This window comes from Rhinoraja longicauda, chromosome 23 (assembly GCF_053455715.1).
Source record: "Rhinoraja longicauda isolate Sanriku21f chromosome 23, sRhiLon1.1, whole genome shotgun sequence".
NCBI lineage: Eukaryota > Metazoa > Chordata > Chondrichthyes > Rajiformes > Arhynchobatidae > Rhinoraja > Rhinoraja longicauda.
The window spans coordinates 8,467,898-8,491,448 of record NC_135975.1 but is presented as its reverse complement, the minus strand read 5'-3'; the positions used below and the strand labels follow the sequence as shown (position 1 = coordinate 8,491,448).

The 23,551-nt window shown below is 40.7% G+C and overlaps 1 protein-coding gene across 1 annotated transcript; it reads left to right on the top strand.

Moving 5' to 3' along the window:
• Window positions 1-1,947: 1,947 nt before the first annotated feature.
• On the top strand, window positions 1,948-19,285 carry LOC144604756 (carboxypeptidase A1-like). Its single transcript, XM_078419387.1, has 11 exons — window positions 1,948-2,012; window positions 3,037-3,118; window positions 6,009-6,143; window positions 6,272-6,370; window positions 9,281-9,382; window positions 10,130-10,231; window positions 10,883-10,993; window positions 13,348-13,438; window positions 15,393-15,592; window positions 16,537-16,621; window positions 19,016-19,285. Exons 1-11 carry the CDS (start codon window positions 1,948-1,950, stop codon window positions 19,201-19,203), a joined length of 1,260 nt encoding a protein of 419 aa, XP_078275513.1. The 3' UTR covers window positions 19,204-19,285.
• The last annotated feature ends 4,266 nt before the right edge of the window (window positions 19,286-23,551 follow it).

Sequence of the window (23,551 nt, the reverse complement as noted above, 5' to 3'; positions counted from 1 at the left end):
TGATTACAGGCTTCTGTGGAACTTTACAAACCACTTCATTCGTAGTTTTAACATTACTGCCATCTTCATTTACCACATTTCTTTCCTCTCTGCCCAGTAAAAGCTTTTGGAATGCTGAACTTTCTCAGTCCCCTCAATTACAGTGCATTCAGAAAGTATTCAGATCCCTTCACTTTTTCCACATTTTGTTACGTTACAACCTTTTTAAAAAATGGATTAAATTCTTTTTTTTAAATCATCAATCTACACACAATACCCCAGAATGAAGAAGCGAAAACAGGTGTTTAGAAATTTTTGCAAAGTAATTAAAAACGTGTGTGTGTGTGTGTAGGTTAATTGGCTTTCTGTAAATTGTTCCTGATGTGCAGGGAGTGGATGGGAAAATGGGATAACAAAATGAGTGTGAAAGGGTGATTGATGGTCAGCGTGGACTCAGTGGGCCTAAGGGTTTATTTTCATGCTGTATCGCTAAACTAAATCTAAACTAACTTGCGTGATTTTGGGATGTGGAAGGAGACTCAACGTGGTCACAGTGAGAATGTGTGATCTCTACCCAGGCAGTACAAGAGGATGGGGTTGAATCCACGTCGCTGCGATATGAGGCTGTGAGCTGCCCCACAGTACTGGGAAGCTTATTGCAAAGAATGGAAAGCCAGGTTTTTCCATTGGCCCTTTGCATGCTTGAGATCCCTAGTTTCTCTGTATTCCAATAAAACTGGCAGCTGAAAAATGATTGTCTATTTCTGAACCTTAGCACTTTGGAGAGTATCTGCTCCAAATTAATCGCCGACATTCAATGAGTTTCTTTTAGTCACCTTTTGGTGCCAAGTGCATTTCAGATTTTGTTTTATAAATGTGAATGTTAACCGAGCAAAAAGTTCCCAACAGAAACAACGAAGAATAAACAGGAACTTTCTTTTATTAGTCATTGCAATTTTATCAGTACAGTTAGAGTTTGAGAAATAGAGAGGGAGAGAGGGAGTAGAAGAAAGAGGGAGAGGGAATGAGAACAGAAATGAGTTGGAGGGAAATAGACCAGGAAGAGAGATGGAAATAGACTAGGGTGAGAGAGATGGGAAGATGAAAACACGTGCAAGAAACAGAAAACTGAGAGAAAGAGTGAGATCTAGATGGTGATGGTAATATTAATAAAGATAATTGCTGGGGAAGGGATGAAGAATTGGACGCAAAGATGAGCCAAACTGTGAAAGAAGTAGATACTGAGGTAGAAATGCAAGTAGGTGAAAGAAATAGAGTCAAAGTAGAGAGAAAAGCAAGTGAGAAATTAAGACAGCATTGAAATGAAGAAAGAGGAAGAGATAAACATAACAATGAGAGGAAAACTGAAAGACAGGGATAAATGAAACAATGGGGGAAAGATGTGAGAGAGAAATAGAGTGAATACTGAGATAGGAAAACGAGAAAAGGGCGGAGATGAGAGAATTATCAAGTGGGAAAACTTGACTTGCATCGTGCTTTGAGCGGGAGAATGCAAGTCGAGGTCAAGATAGAAACATAGTGTCAGGGAGATGTCTCAGGCTGGCCACAGTCATGGGTCGAGCTAAAACAACAACAAGTGAAATGGCGTGGTTTTAAATTCTCAAAACATATTGAAATATACCAACATAACCTTGGACAACATCTTATCAGCCAGAAGCATTGTGAATTCTGGGAAATGAGAATAAGCAGGTGGGGAGAAGAAAATACATGTGGGATAATAACATGTTTAACCAGGTGTTGTGTCCTCGCCAACTCTTACTGGTGAAACTTAGTGGAGTAATTATATTGTGGGAATTACACAGCAGGGAGACCAAACTCACACAAGGTACAGAGCAGTTCATTTATCTTCAATATTAATGTCAGCCAGATTAGATTACACCAAGGAAGAGATTGTTTATAAGCAGGCCAGTGAAAGGCGGTCCTTTTAGCCCCTATGTCCTCTTGAAAATGAGAGCCCTGTTGGTCCTCAGTGCCTTTCTCCTAGCTGTTTATAGCAAGAAGACATTCATTGGGTGAGTACTGTTTTTGTGGGGCATGAGAGTCTAGTCAAAGGATGAAGAAATCCAGTCTTCAGTGAAGGAACTGGCACCTCGTTGCATCATGTTGAATGATTGTTCGTGCACTCACTGTGGTTTTAGGCCCATTACTAATAGTTTTCTGGTAACCTGCAAGGTTCACTCACACCGACATCCCCACCACGTCTACCAGCCCCATGTTAGGGTGAATTTGATTAATGGCCACAGAGACAAAAGAGAAAATCCAATTCTTCTCCAGAGAACAAATTCCATTCTAAAACTTGCTGGTGATTCACACAAGACCCTCTGACCAAATTCACCTGACCTCTCCCCACCTCACCCACCCACCACTACAGTGTGAAGCCATATCTCACCCCAACTGTAGTTGTTTGTACCTCCATTAGACTTAGACACAGTGTATTGATTAACTGAGAGAGTCTCATTAACATGAACATCAACATTTAACATGAAGTTTGAGGTGATTTACAAATTTAATTTGTCTTTTCCTTTGCAATGTTTATGGTTAGGGACAGTGTGAGATTCCATCTTGTACTCTAGAATTTGTATTTTCTGGGGGGGGGTGGGTGGGTAGGAGAGAGGTACTTATTGATGGGGCAAGCTGTGTATGTATTATTTTACATCCAGTACTTACTAATGAAATCTTGGAAAAATTGGTGAAGATGTTGCGTTCTAAGAATAGGAATTATGTATAAAGCCTTGTCTACATATCGTAACTTTGAATATATAAAGAAGAACATGAAATAGAAGAGATGATTGTTCACCTGCCAAGTTAAAGTTTATCATTCTAAAATGAGGAAGGGGAGCAAGAAAGTCGGTTCACTGTGTGCAAACTCTGTCCTGAATGCTCTCTTTGCCTTATTGAGGCAGACCTGTCATGTAATTCTGCCAATACTGACTACAAGTAATACTGCATATTTTCAGCCACTTGACAAAAATGGTCCCTGAAGTGGTGCAATAAAGAATTTCAATTCAGTTATGTTCCATTTTTAACCTTTCACAGTGACCAGGTTTTTCGGATCACTACTAGCAATGAGGCACAGCTTAACCTGGTGAGCTCCCTCCAGGAAGAAGACCATCTGGATGTAAGTTAACATGCATAAATAGAAATACATTGAATCATCATTAATTAATGTAAATTAAAACGAAAACATTAAAGTTTGCTTTTTCTGCTTAATCGGGAACTAGACATTGATTTGTTTCACTTCTCTAGTCCTGACAAAAAGGTTTTTTTCTCCCTCCACAGAATGCTGTTTGAACTGTTGAATAATTCCAGGTGTTTGTGTATTTATTTCAGATTTCCACACTTGCAGGTTTTTATTTTTCACTAACTTGTTTCCATTTTCTTTCAACCTCACTTATATGGAGAGGATGTTTCCACTAGTGGTAGAGTCTAGGACCAGAGGGCACAGCCTCAGAATAAAAGGACGTACCTTTAGAAAGGAGATGAAGAGGAAATTCTTTACAGAGGGTGGTAAATCTGTGGAATTTATTGCCACCGAAGGCTGTGGAGGCCAAATCAATGAATATTTTTAAGGTGGAGATTGAGAAGTTTTTGATTAGTTAGGGTGTCAAGGGTTATGGGGAGAAGGCAGGAGAATGGTGCTTGAGAAGGAAAAATAGATCAGCCATGATTAAATGGCGGAGTAGACTTGATGGGCCGAATGACCTTATTCTGCCCCAACAACATGAATTTATGAACTAATGACTTGTTCTGTCATCTTTGATGCTTTATTCTCAGCAAAGCAAAAACACTTTACAGGTCAGGTCAGGTTAGTAAATAAAAATCACAAATAAGATGGACCAGTGAAGTCTTCTGCTCTACACCTCCTCCCTCCTAACATTAAGTACTGGAATAATGGTGATTAGGTTGAACTGTTGGAATAAAAGATTCCTGGAAACTTTTTTTAAAAAAAAAGTACAGTAATATTTGATTTACCGTACAGCCATACTAAAAAAAGCAACAAGACGCACAACAACATACAAGTCAACATAAACATCCACCATTGCGGATTCCCCACATTCCTCACTATGGAATGCAATAAAGTCCAATCTTCTTCCCTCTTTATTCTCCCGCGGTCGGGCAGTCCAACCATCCGCAGTTGGTGCGATCGATGCTCCCACAGCCGGCGATCGAAGCCGCCCCTTCAAGGTGATCGAAGCCCCCCCACCCCCCCCCGGTCGGGACGATGAAGCTCCTGCTGCTTGGAGCTCCCGAAGTCGTCCTCTAACCAGGGACCGTGAGCTCCACGATGTTAAAGTCTGCAGGCTCCCGCGGTTGGAGCTGTGGCCGAACCCCGGCAGGGATCGCGAGCTCCACGATGTTAAGTCCTGCAGGCTCCCATGGTTGGAGCTCCTGAAGTCGGTCCCCAGCAGAGGCCGCAGGTCATCGATGTTAGGCCGCAATGCGGACGGCGATACGATACGGAAAACAATTTGCATCTCCGTTGAGGTAAGAGATTTTAAAAAGTTTCCCCCAACCCCCCCCACACCACACCACACCCCCCACATAAAACAAGCTAAAGAACACTAACACATACATTTAACACATACTATAAACAACGAAGAAGGAATGGACAAGACAGACTTTTGGCGAGGCAGCCATTGCTGGCGCCACCCGTTTTTTCCGGAGTATTCTGGGCCTTTTACAAATAATATAAGGCCATTATAATCAGCGATTTAGTCTCATTCATTTCCCCAAGTCATTTACAAAATTTTCTGCAAAGTTTTGCTGTTATCCATTATTGACTCTCACTGGAGATAATCTCCCTTCTTCATTTTATCCAATCCCTCATAATCTTGGAAAAGTTTACCTACTTATGCTGTCGCTTTTTGCCACTCTAGTTATAGAAACCTTGTGTTTCGAGTCTCCCTCCATACTTTACCCTCTCAACTGTGATACAAGCATCAACCTACACGATACATTTTCCATCACCTTGACTGCTCCTCCCATAGTGAATAGCTCAAATGACACAATATTGAACAGGACTAGCCAAAGGAAAATGAAACAAGGCTTTATAATTCTATTACCAATATCGGGGCTTCCTGAGATGTTTTACAAACAACGGAGTAGGGTCTCGACCCAAAACATCACCCATTCCTTCTATCCAGAGGTGCTGCCTGTCCCGCTGAGTTATTCCAGCATTTTGTGGCTATCTTTGGTGTAAACCAGCATCTGCAGTTCCTTCTGCACAATGGAGTATTATTGCTGTGTTGTCACTGTAGGAATATGGAAAGTGCAGCAAGCAATCTGCACAATTCGATAATCATCACAAGTTCTGTTTAATTATTGTTCATCAAGCCATAAATATTTGCCAGGAGTAATTAATATCCACCTGAGAGGGAGATGTGGACTTGGTTTAATTTCCTACTCAAAGAACACTTCAAACAACAAAGATAGACGCAAAATGCTGGAGTAACTCAGTGGAACAGGCAGCATCTCTGGAGAGAAGGAATGGGCGATGTTTCGGGTGAAGTCCCTTCTTCAGACTAGAGTCAGGGGAAAGGGAAATGAGAGATATAGACGGTGATGTAAAGAGATATACAGAACAAATGAATGAAAGATATGCAAAACTAATGATGATAAAGGAAACGGCCATTGTTAGCTTTTTGCTAGGTGAGAACAAGTGGTGTGACTTGGGCAGGCAAGAGATGGAGAGAGAGGGAATGCCAGGTTACATGAAGTTAGAAAAATCAACCAATAGCAAATAATTCTCTTAGTACTGCAAGGAATGTGCCAGTGTGGATTGCATAATGCCTTGCACGAGGTCAACATACATTTTTATAAACTTTTAACTTGGTTTCAAATGGACGGCCCAGTGAGAAATTCTGCTGTGATTCAATGTGTTGCATTTATTGATTTGTATATTCAGTGCTCGAGATACAAAAAACAAACATTCCATTGTTTGCCGACTTTATTTTGCTTCTGCTAGGAGTCCACATCCAAGTCAATAACTGCTAGTTTCTCATCATTAGGTCGATTTCTGGAAAGAATCCAACAGCCCTTCACTACCTATTGACATCCACGTCCCGAGAGAAAATAGCCAATCAGTGAAAGCTTTTCTGGAGCTCCATGGCATTGATTACTCTATTTTGGTTGAAGATCTCCAGGTATTGTCATTCACCTGATGTCTATAATGAATTGTGCCTCATGTTTATCGTTCTGATCTGGCACAGACTCTGCCATTGCTGGGTAATATTAGCATGAAATTGCTAATGATCTGCTGTTGACTTTTCAGGCACTATTGGACGATGAGCAGAAGGAAATGTTGCTGTCTCAGCATAAGGAGCGTAGCACCCGCATGTTCAACTATGCTGCTTATCATACGTTGGAGGAGGTAAAGTCAAACAACAAATCCAAAAAACAGAATATTCCATTTATAAAATAGTGATGATTTTTTAAAAATCATCTCACTCCTGGATGACATAGATGATGCATGTGAGCATAATGCCCCAAAGGAAAGGCACTGATTTCAATTTTGCTCATGTGATGGACTGACTTCATTGACCTCCTCTACAAAACGCTCACATTGGCACTCTTCTGTTTCCACTGCATTAGTCAATGTCAACCATGGGTGTTCAAGGGACATGAAGCTTTCATGAATTCTTTATCCTGAGATCACACATTCATATATTTTTTACTCGGTTTCAATGATTACTCGGCCTGATGATGAATTCTGCTGAGATTCAATAGACAATAGGTGCAGGAGAAGGCCATTCGGCCCTTTGAGCCAGCACTGCCATTCAATGTGATCATGGCTGATCATTCTCAATCAGTACTCCGTTCCTGCCTTCTCCCCATACCCCCTGACTCCGCTATCCTTAAGAGCTCTATCGAGCTCTCTTGAATGCATTCAGAGAATTGGCCTCCACTGCCTTCTGAGGCAGAGAATTCCACAGATTCACAACTCTCTGACTGAAAAAGTTTTTCCTCATCTCCGTTCTAAATGGCTTACCCCTTATTCTTAAACTGTGCCCCCTTGTTCTGGACTCCCCCAACATTGGGAACATGTTTCCTGCCTCTAACGTGTCCAACCCCTTAATAATCTTATATGTTTCGATAAGATCCCCTCTCATCCTTCTAAATTCAATGCTCCACATTTAGTTGTAGGCAAATTCCAGCTTTATTTGGAAAATCTTGTTGCTGCCATGTTGTCAGGGGACCAGAACTGACCTCTAAACCAAAATAGTGACCCTCTTCCAGCTACTTTTATGCATGGTGGGCAGTGCATATACGAAGCGAGCTGTCAGTGGAAGTAGTAGATGTCTGTACAATTACAGCATGTAAAAGACTTTTGGACAGATACGTGGAGAAGAAAGGTTTAGCAGGATATGTGCCAAATGCAGGTAAATGGGTCTAGCTCAAACAGGCAACTTGGTCAGCATGGACGAGTTCGGCTGAAGAGCCTGCTTCCTTGCTGTATAACTTATAACTCTACTTTCCAGCTTCTCAGTGGTTGATTTCAGAGATGCGTTGATCTCCATTTTCTTGACTGGGTAGATATAGTCAAAGAGTCATCGAGTTATGCATCACGAAACAGGACTATCAACCTAACTTGTCGATGCTGAACAAGTTGCCTATCTTTGATAATCCCATTTGCTTTCATTTGGCCCATATCCCTCAAAACATTTTCTATTCACATACCTACCTAAATATCTTTTAAATATTGTTAATTGTACCTGCCTCTGGCTTGTTGCTTCAAAGGTCCCCTTTAAATCTTTCCCCTCTTACCTTAAATGTATGCCCACTAGTTTTAGACTTGCCTACCATGGGAAAATGACTGTGATCATTCAACCTATATGCATCTCTTATGATTTTATATACCTCTGTAAGATCATTCCTCAGCCTCCTATGCTCCAGGGAAAAAATACCAGTCTCTCCTTACAATTTATGCACTCCAGGCCTGGTAACATCCTTGTGAATCTTTTCAGCAATTGAGCCAGCTTAATTACATCCTTCCTGTAGCTAGGCAACCAGAACTGCAGACAATACCCCAAGTACAGTCTCACCAAGGTCTTGCACAGTTGTAATATGACGTCTCAGGTGTTGTATTCAATGCCTTGACCGATGAAGGCTGGTGTGCCAAATGCCTTCTTCACCAGTGCCGCGACTTTCAGAGAACTATACCTGTACTGGGATTTCTCTTTGCTAATACATTCTTCAGGGCCATGTCATTTACCATGCAAGTCCTGCCCTGGTTTAACTTACAAAAGAGCAACACATTGTGCTTGCCCGATTTAAATTCCATCTGCCTTTCCTTGGCCCCCTTTCCCAGGGGATTTCAACTCGCTTCTAATCTTAGATAACGCTTTTTACACTGACCACTATACCACCAATTTTGACATCGTTTGAAAATGTACCAATCATGTCAAATCAAGTCAAGTCAAATTTATTTGTCACATACACATACACGATGTGCAGTGAAATGAAAGTGGCAATGCCTGCGGGTTGTGCACATTCTCATTTAAGTAGTTAATATAGATAACAAACTACCGTTGACCCAGGGTCAATCCATACGGCACAGACCTCCAATCTGAAAAAAACAAGTGTCCACTGCCACCCTCTGTCTCCTACCACCGCCAATATTGTATCCAATTGGCTAGCTCTCTCTGGATCCCATATGATCTAATGCTATAGACCAGTCTACCATACAGGGTCTTGTCAAAGACCTTGATAATGTCCAGACAGACAATGTCTACTGCCATGCCCTCATAGCCCTCTTGGTCACCTCTGCATAAAACTCAATTAAATTTGTGAACTGTGATTCCCCATGCACAAAGCCATGCTGTCTATCCGCAATCAGTCCTGGTAAATAAATAAAGACACAACATGAGCCACCCCCCAGTCTCCCAGTACTTGACCCGTGACTAAAGATGATGCTAATATCACTGCCAAGGCCTCTATCTTCCCACAATGTCTTAGGATACATCCTTGGTCAGGCCTCAAGGATTTATTCACCTCCCTACACTTCAAGACCACCAGCACCTTCTGTTTTGAAATTGGGATAGGTTTCAAGGCATCAACATTCTCTTCCTTGAATTCCACAGTTTCCACGACCTTCTCTCTGCTAAATGTAGCTGAAGAAAATTAACTCAGGCCTCACCCATCCCCATAGATGACCACATTGATCCTTAAAGATGTATTCTCTACCCAGTTACCCTTTTGGATGATCCAGGGAAACAACACAAGGTGAACTTCTTGGGTAAACACAAAGTGAACTGAATAATGCGCATTATCTCTTCCCCAGATCTATGCATGGATGGACACATTTGTGACTTCAAACTCAGGTCTTGTCAGCAAGATACAGATTGGAACCACATTTGAAAACCGGCCCATCTACGTCCTCAAGGTTGGTATCAACTGGTGCTGATTCACCAGTGAATCATGTGACATTTCAACAGAACCCTCACCTCATCTGACAAACAAATATGACTAAAATTCACATAAAGTTTCCACAGTGATGAAAATAAAGTTTCCATTGTGTGCTCTCTAAGCTGCCTGAAGCCACTAATTAACTGAAGTGTAGGAATCAGGCTTCAAATTAGACCTGTTTTATGGGTGCAAAACAGTTGCAACAAAGGTATACAACGAGAGACATTGTGGACTGCCAAAGTACTCTGGAAGCACCCAATCTGATTTTGGATTGAGACACCTATCCACCGTTCTGTTATGACCATCTTGAACATATGGTCAATTGAACAAAATATTGGAGGCCACAGTAACCATCTGGGCTCATTTTGTACCTCTAAATGTTTGACGTCAGTATTAAAAGTGACTTTCTGCCCCTCAGTTCTCAATCCGTATCAGTATTTGACTCACAACACCAGGTGCTCAGACCTTTAGACTAACTTTCTGCATCAAAAACCTTTTTTGAAAAAGGTTTCAAAGGACATAACAACCACTGGTTGGACCTTATTTGTTCAGCTGGTCATGGCACCAAAGAGCTCCGGTAGATTATTCACTTGTTCTTGAATTGTGCTTTGCTCCCAGTCAAATGGACGGACACACTGATATATACTAATACTATCTGTTTAAAACAAAAGCAGTCGTCATTAACAACTCTTTGTGACATTGCCACTCCCCTGTCTTCCCACAGTTCAGTACAGGTGGCATCAAGCGGCCTGCTATCTGGATGAATTCTGGAATCCATGCTCGCGAATGGATCACTTCAGCGACTTCTCTCTGGTTTGCCAACAAGGTATGGTGCAGATGAATGTGATTGCAATTGTGCATTTCTAACAAGACTCTCTTCCTTGCCATTGCTTTACTTCTGTACAAAGTAAATACCCATCATAAGGAAAGGATGGAAGCAAAATGGGTCCTAAGCTCTATACTCCATCACTCATGTAACTTCAACAGTACCTAAGAAAGACACTGGAGTAACTCAGCGGGTCAGACAGCATCTCTGGAGTAACATGGATAGGTGACGTTTCAGGTCAGGACCCTTCTTCAGACTGATTGCAGGAGGGGCGGGAAAGAAAGCTAGAAAAGAAGGGGCAGGATAGAGCATGGCCAGTAATAGGTGAACAAGGTGAGGGGGTTATTGGATAGGCTGAGTTTACAGTTTTAAGGGTGATCTTAGAGAGCTATAACAGGTATGGAAGGTAGCGCTGTTCAATCTACTGGGAAATGCCTGTGTGGAATTCAGATGCGGTGATTCAACTTCACAGCTGAATAACCTCCTGACATCCACAACAAAAGCACAGGTACTGAGATTATGAGTGGCAAAAGAATATTGCCAGCCAGAGAATAGTGCAGTAAGAGAGGGATGGGGTGAATTTAGAAGGAACACCAGCTGTGGAAAGATCCCAACACTTAACAACAGTATTTTATTGTGTCTTTTATTAAGGTTGCCAGTGAGTATGGCAGTGATGCCACTATAACTTCACTCCTAAATACAATGGACCTCTACCTGGAGATTGTTACAAACCCCGATGGTTTCCATTTTACCCACACTAATGTAAGTACTATAAACAAGAAAGCAAACTAATACTGGTGTGTAAGTCTATAATGCAGATTCTGTAAAACAGAAAAATGATGGAAAAGAGGCAACTTAAGATGTTGTCCTTTCAACAAAGAAAAACCCTATTGATATTCAAACGCTTAAGAGCAATGATGTTGGAGCTTTGCAACAGAATATTGTTTTGTTCTCCCTTCTCCCTGCACTCCTTCTCCCTGCCTGTCTGCTGTCTCAGACAGAACCAAATTGTTGTAATCTTGCACTCAATACGGTGTAGAGCTTTCAATCCCATAATATCTCCATCCTGAAGATCACATGCATTCACTTCCTTGACATTGTCTGTTTCAGACTCTCCTTCGGTCACTGAACCCCATTGGGCAACTCCAAACCCATTTTCAGCCTCTCTAGAGGTGTAGAATGTTATAAATCAAATGTGATCAACCAATAATTCTTGCCTCCATTATCACCTGTTTTCCAACACCTCAGGTTGAAGTTAACTGAAGCATCTCATATTTCACTTGGGCAGCTTACAGTCCAGTGGTATAAATATTGATTTCTCTCACTTCAGGTAGCCCCGGCATTCCTCTCTCTCTATCCCACCCCTACCCAAGTCGCACTAGCTTCTCATTTTCACCCTCCAAACAGCTTACAATGGCCTGTTTCCTTTATCATCATTACTTTTTTGCATATCTTTCATTCATTGTTCTTTATCTCTCCACATCACCGTCTATATCTCTCATTTCCCTTATCCCTAACCAGTCTGAAGAAGGGCCTCGACCCAAAACGTCACCCATTCCTTCTCTCCAGAGATGCTGCCTGTCCCGCTGAGTTACTCCAGCTTTTTGTCTCTATCTCCAATAAACCTACAAACCTGCACATGTTTAGAGGAAACCGGAGTACCCAGAGGAAATCCACGAGGTCACTGGGAGAACATGCAAACTCCGTACAGACAGCACCCAAGGTTGAGATGGAACCTGGGTTTCTGGAGCTCTACGATCTGCGTCACTGTGCCGTGGAGCAACAACTGAAAGCTGGACACTTTTCCTTGTCACTGCTCTGCCATAGCTAGGAGACGGCTTTCTAATCTGTGAAATGGTTTCCAAATCAGCAGAGAGGAAAAAATAACTTTCCATTCAGAGATGCATGGACAGCCTTCATCAGCATTAGTTACCTTCAAAAATAAAAACAGAGAATTCTGGGAATGCGCAGTAACACCCGCAGAGAAACAATAATTTTTCACATTAAAATCCTTATGCTGTTTCTGGCATTTTCTTTTGAATTTCAGATATTCTAGCATCTGATATTCTTTTGAAATTCAATAGATTTTCAACTCAAGCTCATTGCAAAGCATTTGGCACATCCTGAAATCATGAAAAGCTCTGGGCAAACATTCTATCTTGTTTTATTTGATTACCGACACAGGATTCTCTTCTCCTTAGGCAATCCATGGGATCAAAAATGACTTGTTTCCACACCATCTCTGAGAGATCTCAGGTGACTGATGAGGCAAAAGCGGCAACTGGAGATTCTCTCATGGCTGGGGAAAGGAAGTGCCCAACTTCCCTTTTTTTGGTGGGCTTCTGAAGCATGGACTCAGTGCCACCCTAAAAGCTCTTCTAATTTTGAGGGATCATTGGGCAGGATTTACTGTGGTTCGATACTGATTTACTGTACTTCAGCAAACAAATCAATAATGATGCAGACTGGTACGATTTAAAAAGCCATGGCAAAACTGAGTTGGAATTGGGAAATTAAGAGTAGGAAGGTAAACAAAGAACAACTTTTTCAACCCAATGGGTTACAACAATGTGAAATATGTTATCAAGAGAAGCAGCTGAAGACGGCAAAACATTTTCCAGTTGTTTGATAACCAGGGTGAGATGCAGTGCCTGTGGAATGGGAAACGTGGACCAGAAAAACTGAATGGATCAGGAGAAAATAATTCAACCAGACAGTAGATTTGGCCCTGAAAATTGAATCGGGGAGAAAAGATTGTAAGGGGAAAATAGTTTCTGAAATTTAATAGATAACTAGACAAAGTGGACAAAGTTGGGCCCAAACCTCTCCTGCATTGGTGCAGCACCCTGTCCTCCCCCCCTCTCTCCTCAACCCCCCATCCCCTCTCCCTTCTCCCCCACTCCCCCCTTCCTCCTCCCCTCCCCCTCCTCTCCTTTTAAACTTTAAAATGTGAATAACTTAAAAAATATAATACCGATTTCAATAAAACTACCGTTTTGGCTGAAGTTCAGTCACAAATAAACAAACAAACGAGTGTTTTAGTATTTAGATGGGAAGATGGAATTAATTTATATTTTAGAAACTGATCCAATAAATATTATAATATTTTTTAACAGAACCGCATGTGGCGCAAGACCAGATCAAACCATCCTGGTGCCCAATGTATTGGTGTTGACCCAAATAGGAATTTTGATGCCAATTTCGGAGGTAAGATTACATTGAATAACCTGATGTGGCATTTATATAATGAAACAACAACTCCAGGACAGTCCACATGTGATGTTTTTAGATTTCATTGCATCTATATTACTTTTGCAGTTGTTCAGCTGTATAATGAGTAACAAGCAGAGCTTTTGTGGTTATTTCATGGTGCACAGATCAAGGCCAGTGAGTGCAAGGATCCAGTTCCTGTCCAGCCCAGATCCCGTGGACAAAAGAAGCCAAGCTAAGCCAAAGCTCATTGTTCACAGCTAAGCAGCAAAATGATTTACAGACTGAAATAATTATTTCCAAAATCTATTCAATAGGTTTCAATGGTTTATTTGAAATTTATTAATACCTGGGAGTAGAATTAATTTGTGATCCAACGGCAGTGTTCAGATTAGATTTGAATATTATTGAGGTATTTAAGTGAACGATGAATGAGCAAAAGATTTATGAGCAGAACAGATTTGAATAACTTATTATCAACTCATGACCCCAACACAACTCTCCACTATGCAGCGCCATTTGCAGAGGTTCAGCACCTGGTCACTATCAAGCTTCGATGAAGGGACCTCTAACTCTCTCCTGCCTCAAAACTAGTGAGTTGCCAGGTGGGACAGACGTTGTTCTGGCAGCTGATGGATGCTGGTGACTTAAGAGAATCACCCGAGCTGTAAAGTTAATGTCGGCAATGACATTTGGCAGATGATGTCAGCACTGGTCCAATTGTGATTGCTGGTCTTGAACATTATTTGCCTTCGCCCTTTGCCTAAATATTTCATTGTTCTTGAAAACTGAGATTGCAGAATATATATGTATGGAATTTTCAGTTTCATATTACTTAACATATCCATCCATTCCCCTTTAAAAATAATATACTGTCAGAGAGCAAGAAAATCTTAAATAAACCGGGGAGTCATGGAGAGGACCGACCTGTCAGAGCCGAAAGGGGTGAGGATTGAGAATGTATATCTACACGAGTTCAATCAAGCCATGCAGAAGTATTGAACACCTATCCTTTTACCTCTTTCCTTCTCACCATCCAAAGCAAAAACACTCCTTCAAGGCAAAGTAATGATTTACTCGTACTTCCTCCAATTTCATGTATTGTATTCAGTATTATATTGTATTTCTTTTAACTTTGAAGAAAACAAATCCAGAGTGGATAATGGGTTTGCAGAATACTTCAGTCTACAAGGAGGCCCTGAGCTTCAGGTCACCAATCACTTTAATTCTCCACCTTGCTCCCACCATTACTTCTGTCTTTGCCCACTTACACAGTATCAACAAACAATAATATAAGATTAAGGAATCTGACAAAGCACATCATAACTTCAGGATTCAAGATCGAGTCTGCAGATTCTACCATGAGCTATTGGGTATTTAATTCATTCTTTTTTATTTCAGATTTCCAGCCATGTTCTGTATCTTACAGTTCTAGTATTATCTTTTTTTTCTGCTCATTTATTTCCTTCCATTTACACCACCTTCAGACACATCAGCTGCAATTAACAAGAGTTCACTATCCCTCTCAGTTAGCACTATCATAATTTGCCTTATTCAGTTTTTCTCGGTTTCCCATCACAGATGCTCCTTTTTTTTCTTCATCACTTCCAATTTTCTACATTTTAAACAACATTTAAAAGACATTTGGACGGGTGTAGGGATAGGAAAGGTTGAGGGATATGGGCCAGGTGAGACTAATGTAGATGAGGCATCTTGGTCAGCATGGGCAAGTCGGGCTGAAGGGCTTGTTTCCGCGCTGTGACTCTATCTCTATAACTCTAACCAATCCTGGTGAAAGAAAATCCATTTGAAATGTGAACTGTTTCTCTCTTCACAGACACTATCCAACGCTGAGTATTTCCAGTGATTTTCTGTTTTTAATTCAGATTTCATGCATCAGCCATATTTTGTTGCATTTTAGAAAGGCTTCAATCTTCATTTTAATTAACAGGACCTGGAGCCAGTAGCATGTCTTGCTCATCCACGTACCATGGACCTTATGTCAATTCTGAGAAAGAAGTCAAAGCCATTGTTGACTTTGTCAAAAGCCATGGAAATTTCAAAGTCTTCATTGATGTTCACAGCTATTCCCAGCTCTTACTTTTCCCTTATGGTTACACCCAAACTGACCCAAAGGACTATGATGAGCTGGTAAGTCACAGTTTGCTCTACAGATACACCTCTTGGCCCAGGTTCCATTATCAGCCAACTATCTATTTAACTTTTGTTGTCCATTAATATCATTTCTTATGTCTTATTCCGGGGATGTTGACATTGGACCTGTTCTTATTTTCTATACAGGCAATATGTTGTCTCTTTATGGGAAAATAGATATTAAATTAGATCTAAAACAAGATGGTGATGAAATTTTGGAACAACATAACCGATAGAGAAATATTCTATGGCTATTTTATATCTGATTCTTAAGAAAGCTTGTGATAAACATGCAAACTAATGATTAATCATGCCAGGACAGCATTATGGAATAAAATAAAATGCTTGATTGAAATTCAATGTAAAAGGAGGACAGATTTTTACGGTTATCATTTGGATCGGAATAATTGACAAGCAACATAGCCAACATGCAGCAAATACACTTCTGTAGTTAAGGGAGAATAAACAAAAATTGGATAAGGGGTTAAGTGGAACATAGATCCATTAGAAAAAGGGGTCAAGACCTCTAGTAGTTCAATATATATTGAGCAATACTGTAATTATAATAATCAAAGGATAGCTTTATTTACAAAGCCACTAAAACCTAGAGATTAGAGAACATTCGGAGAATAATCTTCCCAATCAGCCAACCACAAGAATTCCATAATTTCCATTGGCAGGCTATGGATAAAATTTAAAAATGATATATGATTTCGTAATTTAATATTTGGTAAAGGTTGTCTTACATTCGTTGCAAAAGCGAGTTCATTTATATTATTGCGGGTACAAGTTAATTGGAACCTATTTACCCAAAGAGAAGATTTGAGGAGAAGGTTGATAAATGGGATTATTCTGTATTAACACGTTTTGCCTGCTCTTAAAATTGTCATAATTTGCATGTATATTTGATTAAATAGAAAAGAAAACATTTCTTTCTACAGTTAGAGCTCAGCAAGAAATCCATAACTTCATTGGCATCAGTGTACGGCACCAAGTACAGATATGGACCCATCATTACAACAATCTGTAAGTATATATCCACAGGGATGAACAAAGGCAATCAGATTAAAAAAGATTTGTTACAACCTTTGCCGAAAGTGGCCAAAATAATAGTTTGTAAACTTCCATGTTCCTGCAAAACTGGGCAAGTACTTGCTACAAAGCTTGATAGACATGTGCAGAAGATATATTATGATAATAGATTTGGACCATGTCCTCAACCAGATTGGCAAAAGAACTGGTTTATTCTTGGGCACATTATATATTAAAATAATTTTAAAAGCATCCAACATTCTCAAATGTACCAAGTCTTAAATATGAAATAGCATTTCCATCTCTTCTTATGTTACATTTCTAATGACAAGGAGGAAGGCCAAACGGTCTATCAAGTCTATGCTAGCTGCCAGAAAAATTCCATGTCACCCAATATTCTCTGTAACCTATTCTGTCTAACATAGCCATCAAATCTGTCCTGAAGTTCCTGCCACCTACCTATTTTAGGGATCGTTTTCACCAATTAACAATAAGAATGACAAAAAGATAGAGAATAAATTATAAATATAGTGACAAAGGGCAAATTCAAGATTATATAAAAACGAAAGATAAGATCAGAATGTGTCTTGACAATAATTCATGCTGGCATGATATTAAGAAATTGGAATAAAAGTATTTGATGTTAAAAATTCTTGGAATAACCATCTAGACACAGGTTAAGTCAAAGACATGTTGTTCTACTCACCATTAATCAGGTCAAATTTATTGTCATAGCCACACGCACAGTGAGGTACAGATATAATAAAACTCTTGCTTACAGCAACCTCACAAGCACACATTCAGATAACACACAAAACTGTCATTTATACAGAAATTACACAGAAATTCTACAAGACAGTGGAAAGAAAAAGACTGCAGTGCAGTGAAAAAGATATTTGTGCAAAAGGCAATTAGAAAGAGATGGTCCCTAGTGTTCTGTTATTGAGGTAGGATAAATGTTGTATAGGAATTTTTAAAGAAACTGATGGTTATACGAAAGTAGTTGCAAAGGTTTGATACTTAAATTTTTTACAATAACATCAAAGATAAATCTGGCCATGGCAATTGCATGACTAAATTAATCTCCAATTTACAACCCCTTGCATAGATGAAAATTGATGAAAATACTAGGTTGATACCAAGTCATCAATATATTTATTTCTAATGTTCTTCCATGCAAGGTAATAACTCTGTACCAGGACTCCAAAATTCAATACAGCTCTAAGGAAATACAAGTTGTTATTTTAGTGAAATGATGGGTATACTCGTTTATTTTAATTAATCATCTCAGACGCTCAAACATCCTGCTGGAAGCTTAAGAACCAATTTTCCAATAAGCTTATTTTTAAAGTTTAAAAATAAGAGTTGATTTAATCAGTGATTATACCATTGTGTCACCTAACATAGGTATTAAAATGCCACAAATTCCATTCTATGTTACTTTAAAAATTTCAAAAATTCCAATTCAAAGTTTACGAATAAAGACTTCTTAGCAATGCAATAACTATTACAATTGATTGCAGAGTCAACCAAAACGTAAATCAAACAGCACTTGTAACTGCTTTATTTTGTTTGCGGGTAGAGCTCAATATCCTTTCCCCAATGTCATCCTGTACAAGTCCAGCAGGTCATGAGATTTCAGTTACTCAAACAGGTATGTAGGCAACTTCTCCCAGAAATGGCTGCACTGTTATTGAAATTGTTCTATTGGGCCAAGAAGCAAAGAGAAGTGGACACTTTCACTGCGACAGAATGTTTCTCAAATTCACCAGAGGAAATAAGGAGATTGACTGCAATCTATCCTACGTTAGAAGGAAGGATAACAAATTCCAATTGCCCAAGTCTCAATGAGCTGTGATCAGTTTCTGACTCTTAAATAGGCCAAATTAGACATCTTTAAGAAACAGTTAGACCGGTAGATGGAATGGGCAGTTTTGGAGGGATGTGGACCAAACGCTGGCTGGTGGGACTAGTGTAGCTGGGACATGTTGGTCGGTGTGCGCAAATTGGGCCGAAGGGCCTCTTTCCATACTGTATTACTCTATGACTCTATCTTTCTGTAAAAAGGGATCTGCACAGGTTGTAAGTTTCTCTTCTTACTGAAACCTTCCCCGCTTTCAGGCGACCATCAATTAAATTGATTCTCTCATTCCAACAAACCACCACTATTCCATCTGACACCCCTTAACAAAATTACTTTTGTGGAAGTACAGGATGTTGGATTTTTCCCCAGAGCAAGATTATTGATGGGTAATCCAAAGACCAAATGTCAGAAGCATAAACCAGACCGTACCAACACAGACATGGTACATCATGGTAAACGGAGTTCTGTTACGACAATATTTAATCATGCGATAGTTAAATGTAAGTACTTTGTTTCCCCATTAGATCAATCGAGCGGTTCCTCCATTGACTGGGCTTATGACTACGGCATCAAGTATTCTTTCTGCTTTGAACTGCGTGACACGGGTCGTTATGGTTTCATTTTACCAGCTGATCAGATTATTCCAACAGCCGAAGAAACCTATCTGGGACTGATTGACATTTTCAATCATGCCAGCCAACATCCTTATTAAAATAAATTTTAAATATTGCTGCAATTCCACTCCTAGGATCTTATGCATCAGAACTGATTTTGATTTGTTCTTTTGAATAAAACATGCAGAATTTGATTGCTTTTATGGCTATTCTTTGCTATGAATCTCACACGGTGAACAATTGTGAAACACAGAGTGAAACTTTATTCTGCTTCTGTCAAGATCTTGCAAGATCAACATTTGTTTCCTTTTAGCCTTGTCCAATTTTTCTACATGCAGTGAAGCCACAGTTTCCAGACGGTAGCATGCTAAAGGTGTTTGTGTTGTCTCTGGAATCTTACTTTGTGTGCAGCGTGGTCTTTTTAGCCAAGTTGCCGTGCGTATCAGAGAAATCATGAAATAACTAAGTGGCAAATCAAACTCTGGAGAGAGTATTTTGTTTTCATGACATAGGTCTAATTTTATGTTGATACAGAAAACTGATCGTGTAAATAATAGAAAAAAACGTATCATACTATTGTCGCCTTCTTTGTGGAAGTAACACTTTCACATTCAGTCCCCAAATCTTTTTATTTTTGGGCACTAAAGGAATTGGTAAGTCTCAACTCAGCGCCCACAGTGATCCAAGATTCGGAACTTCAGATAATTACAGGTCTTTTCAATCTCTTGGACTGAGGCAACAACTGCTGAATTTAGGGTTTTTGATCGAAGGAAATAGCATTTCAGCATCAATCCTATCAATCAGTTTCAGAAACTATCCATTATATTAAATGAGATCATCTCATTCGTCAGAATACTAGTGTGTTTCGCTTAAATACAAACAGTGCAGACATTACTTCAAATGTGATCTTATCTGTATATTCTCAGCAAAGTCTCCTTCTCTTGTACTCCAACCTTTTGGCAAACCTTTCTTATTGGTTGCTGTATCTGGATAATTATTTCCTGCATTTCTTCAACCAGATTCCTTTGATTTTTCTCGGCTTCAATACTTACTGTTCTCGTCTGTTTTAAAAATATATGTTTTCCTTGTCATCCTTCCAAAGTGAATAGCCTCTTGGTTTCTCATAATGACGTTCTAACTGCCACGTTTTAGTCCACTCATTGAACCTGTATCCATTTGCAAAATCTCCAATTTCTCCCTAATCTCATTTTCTCATCAAGCTTTGTATCGTCAGCAATCTACCAATCTGAACATTACACATTTTCCCCATCTTTTAGGCAATATTCTATCCACACTGATACCTTACCTCCAACCTCTAGAGTTGGTACTTGTTTTGTAACACTCTAATCAAATGCCTTTAAAATAGCCAGATATAGTACCACCACGGCTTTCTGCTTTCCCCCCCGTTTTGGTCCCATCTTTAAAATAGTTAATAGATTCATTATCCCAATGTCCTTCCTAATGTTAACATTGCCTCAATCTGCATGATTTAAATGCTCTGTCACATTCATGATAAGGGATTGTGCCACTCTGCAACCTACAAATACTAATTGTAAGAAAATAACTGCAGATGCTGGTACAAATCGAAGGTATCTATTTCACAAAATGCTGGAGTAACTCAGCAGTTCAGGCAGCATCTCAGGAGAGAAGGAATGGGTGACTTTTCGGGTCGAGACCCTTCTTCAGACTGAAGAAGGGTCTTGTCCCGAAACGTCACCCATTCCTTCTCTCCTGAGATGCTGCCTGCACTGACGAAGGGTCTCGTCCCCGAAACGTCACCCATTCCATCTCTCCTGAGATGCTGCCTGACCTGCTGAGTTACTCCAGCATTTTGTGAAATAGATACAAATACTAATTGATTTGTTTATATAGCGTAATATTATTTTTTGCCTCCTTTTGTAAAAGCAATATTGTATTTGCTCCCTTAAAATCTGTTGGAACAATTCCAGAATCTAAGAAATTTTGGATGATCTGTGGAATCGTGGAACTCCGCCATTGACTAGCGGAGTTCCATCAGGGTCGGTGCTGGGGCCGCTACTCTTCATGTTGTATATGAATGATTTGGATGAGGGGATTGAAAGCTTTGTGGCCAAGTTTGTGTATGATACGAAAATAGGTGAAGGGGCAGGTAGTTTAGAGAAAGAGGGGCTCTGCAGAAGGACTTGGACAGGTTGAGAGAGTGGGCAGAGAAGTGGCTGATGGTTTATAATGTAGCAGTGTGGAGTCATGCATTTTGGTAGTAGGAATAACGGTGTAGACTATTTTTTAAATGGGGAGAGAATCCAAAAATCAGAGGTGCAAAGGGACTTGAGAGTGCTGATGCAGGATTCTCAAAAAGTTAATCTGCAAGTCGAATGGGTAGCAAACTAATGCTAGCAATTATTTCAAGAGGGCGAGAATACAAAAAAAGGGATGTAATACTAAGACTCTATAAGGCAACGATCAGGTTGCATTTGGAATATTGTGAGCAATTTTGGGCACCATATTCGAGGAAGGACATGTAGGAACTGCAGATGCTGCTTTAAACCGAATATAGAAAGTCTGAAGAAGGGTCTCGACCCGAAATGTCACTCGTTCCTTCTCTCCAGAAATGTTGCGTATCTCGCTGAGTTACTCCAGCATTCTGTGTCTCACTGAGGAAGATAGACACAAAATGCTGGAGTAACTCAGCGGGACAGTTAGTACCTCTGGAGAGAAGGAATGGGTGATGTTTTGGGTCAAGACACTTCTTCAGACTTATGTCAGGGGAAAGGGAGTTACGTAGATAAGAAAGTGGTGTGAAAATGGGACAAAGGGAATGGAGATCAAGAAAAATGTAGAATAAATCATTGTTAGCTGGGAGAAGGTACAACAAAACAAACAGATAAAATGTAGTCGGAGACAGTAAGACTGGTCGGAGAACCGGGAAGGGGGAGGGATGGAGAGAGGGGAAGCAGGGTTACTTGAAGTTAGAGAAGTCAATATTCATACCGCTGGGGTGTAAGCTACCCAATCGAAATACGAGGTGCTTTTCCTCCAATTTGTACTGGGTCTCACTATTACAATGGAGGAGGCCCAGGACAGAAAGGTCAAATTGGGAATGGGAGGGGGGAGTTAAAATGCCGAGCAACCGGGAGATCAGGTAGGTTCAGGTGGACTGAGCAGAAGTATTTAGCGAAATAATTGCCGAGCCTGCGCTTGGTCTCGCCGATATTTAGGAGTCAATAGACAATAGACAATAGGTGCAGGAGTAGGCCATTCAGCCCTTCGAGCCAGCACCGCCATTCAATGCAATCATGGCTGATCACTCTCAATCAGTACCCCGTTCCTGCCTTCTCCCCATACCCCCTCACTCCGCTATCCTTAAGAGCTCTATCCAGCTCTCTCTTGAAAGCATCCAACGAACTGGCCTCCACTGCCTTCTGAGGCAGAGAATTCCACACCTTCACCACTCTCTGACTGAAAAAGTTCTTCCTCATCTCTGTTCTAAATGGCCTACCCCTTATTCTTAAACTGTGGCCCCTTGTTCTGGACTCCCCCAACATTGGGAACATGTTTCCTGCCTCTAATGTGTCCAATCCCCTAATTATCTTATATGTTTCAATAAGACCCCCCCCTCATCCTTCTAAATTCCAGTGTGTACACCTGGAACAGCGGATACTCTAGATGAGGTTGCAGGAGGTGCAAGTGAACCTCTGCTTCACCTGAAAAGACTGTCAGGGTCCTTACACAGCGTCGAGGGGGGACGTAAAGGGACAGGTGTTGCATCTCCTGCGGTTGCAGGGGAAAGTACCTGGGGAAGGGGTGGTTTGGTTGGGAAGGGACGAGTTGACCAGGGAGTTGTGGAGGGAATGGTCTCTGCGGAAAGGGGTGGAGATGAGAAGGTGTGGCCAGTGGTGGGATCCCGTGGAGGTGGCAAAAATGTTGGAGGATCATGTGCTGTATGCAACAGCTGATGGGGCAGAAGGTGAGGACTCGGTGTCTCTGTCCCTGTTACGACTGGGGGAAGGGGGAGCAAGAGCGCAGCTGCAGAATATCGAGGAGACCCTAGTGAGGGCCTCATCTATGATGGAAGAGGGGATTCCCTGTTCGCTAAAGAATGAGGATATCTCCGATGTCCTGGTATGGAACACCTCATCTTGGCGCAGAGATGGTGTATACGGAGGAATAGGGGAAGTAGGGTGGGAAGATTGTGGTCTAGAAAGCTGTGGGAGTCAGTGGGGTTATAATAAATGTCAGTTGATAGTCTGTCTCCTGTGATGGAGACGGCGAGATCACGAAAAGGTAGGGAGATGTTGGAGATGGTCCTCGTGAAGCCGAGTGCAGGATGGAAATTAGTATCAAGGAGTTATACAGCACAGAAAAAGCCCTTCCTCAAATTATCCATCCAGCCCAAGTTTCCTACCTGACTGAGCTAGTTCCATTCGCTCATATCCCTCTAAACCTTTTCTATCCTTGTTACCTGTC

Excerpts from the sequence above, each read along its gene's own strand:
- LOC144604756 (XM_078419387.1), top strand. The coding sequence starts at position 1,948 with ATGAGAGCCCTGTTGGTCCTCAGTGCCTTTCTCCTAGCTGTTTATAGC. Across the intron at positions 2,013-3,036 it reads AGCAAGAAGACATTCATTGG|TGACCAGGTTTTTCGGATCA; the intron begins GTGAGTACTGTT and ends AACCTTTCACAG. Across the intron at positions 15,593-16,536 it reads CAAAGGACTATGATGAGCTG|TTAGAGCTCAGCAAGAAATC; the intron begins GTAAGTCACAGT and ends TTCTTTCTACAG.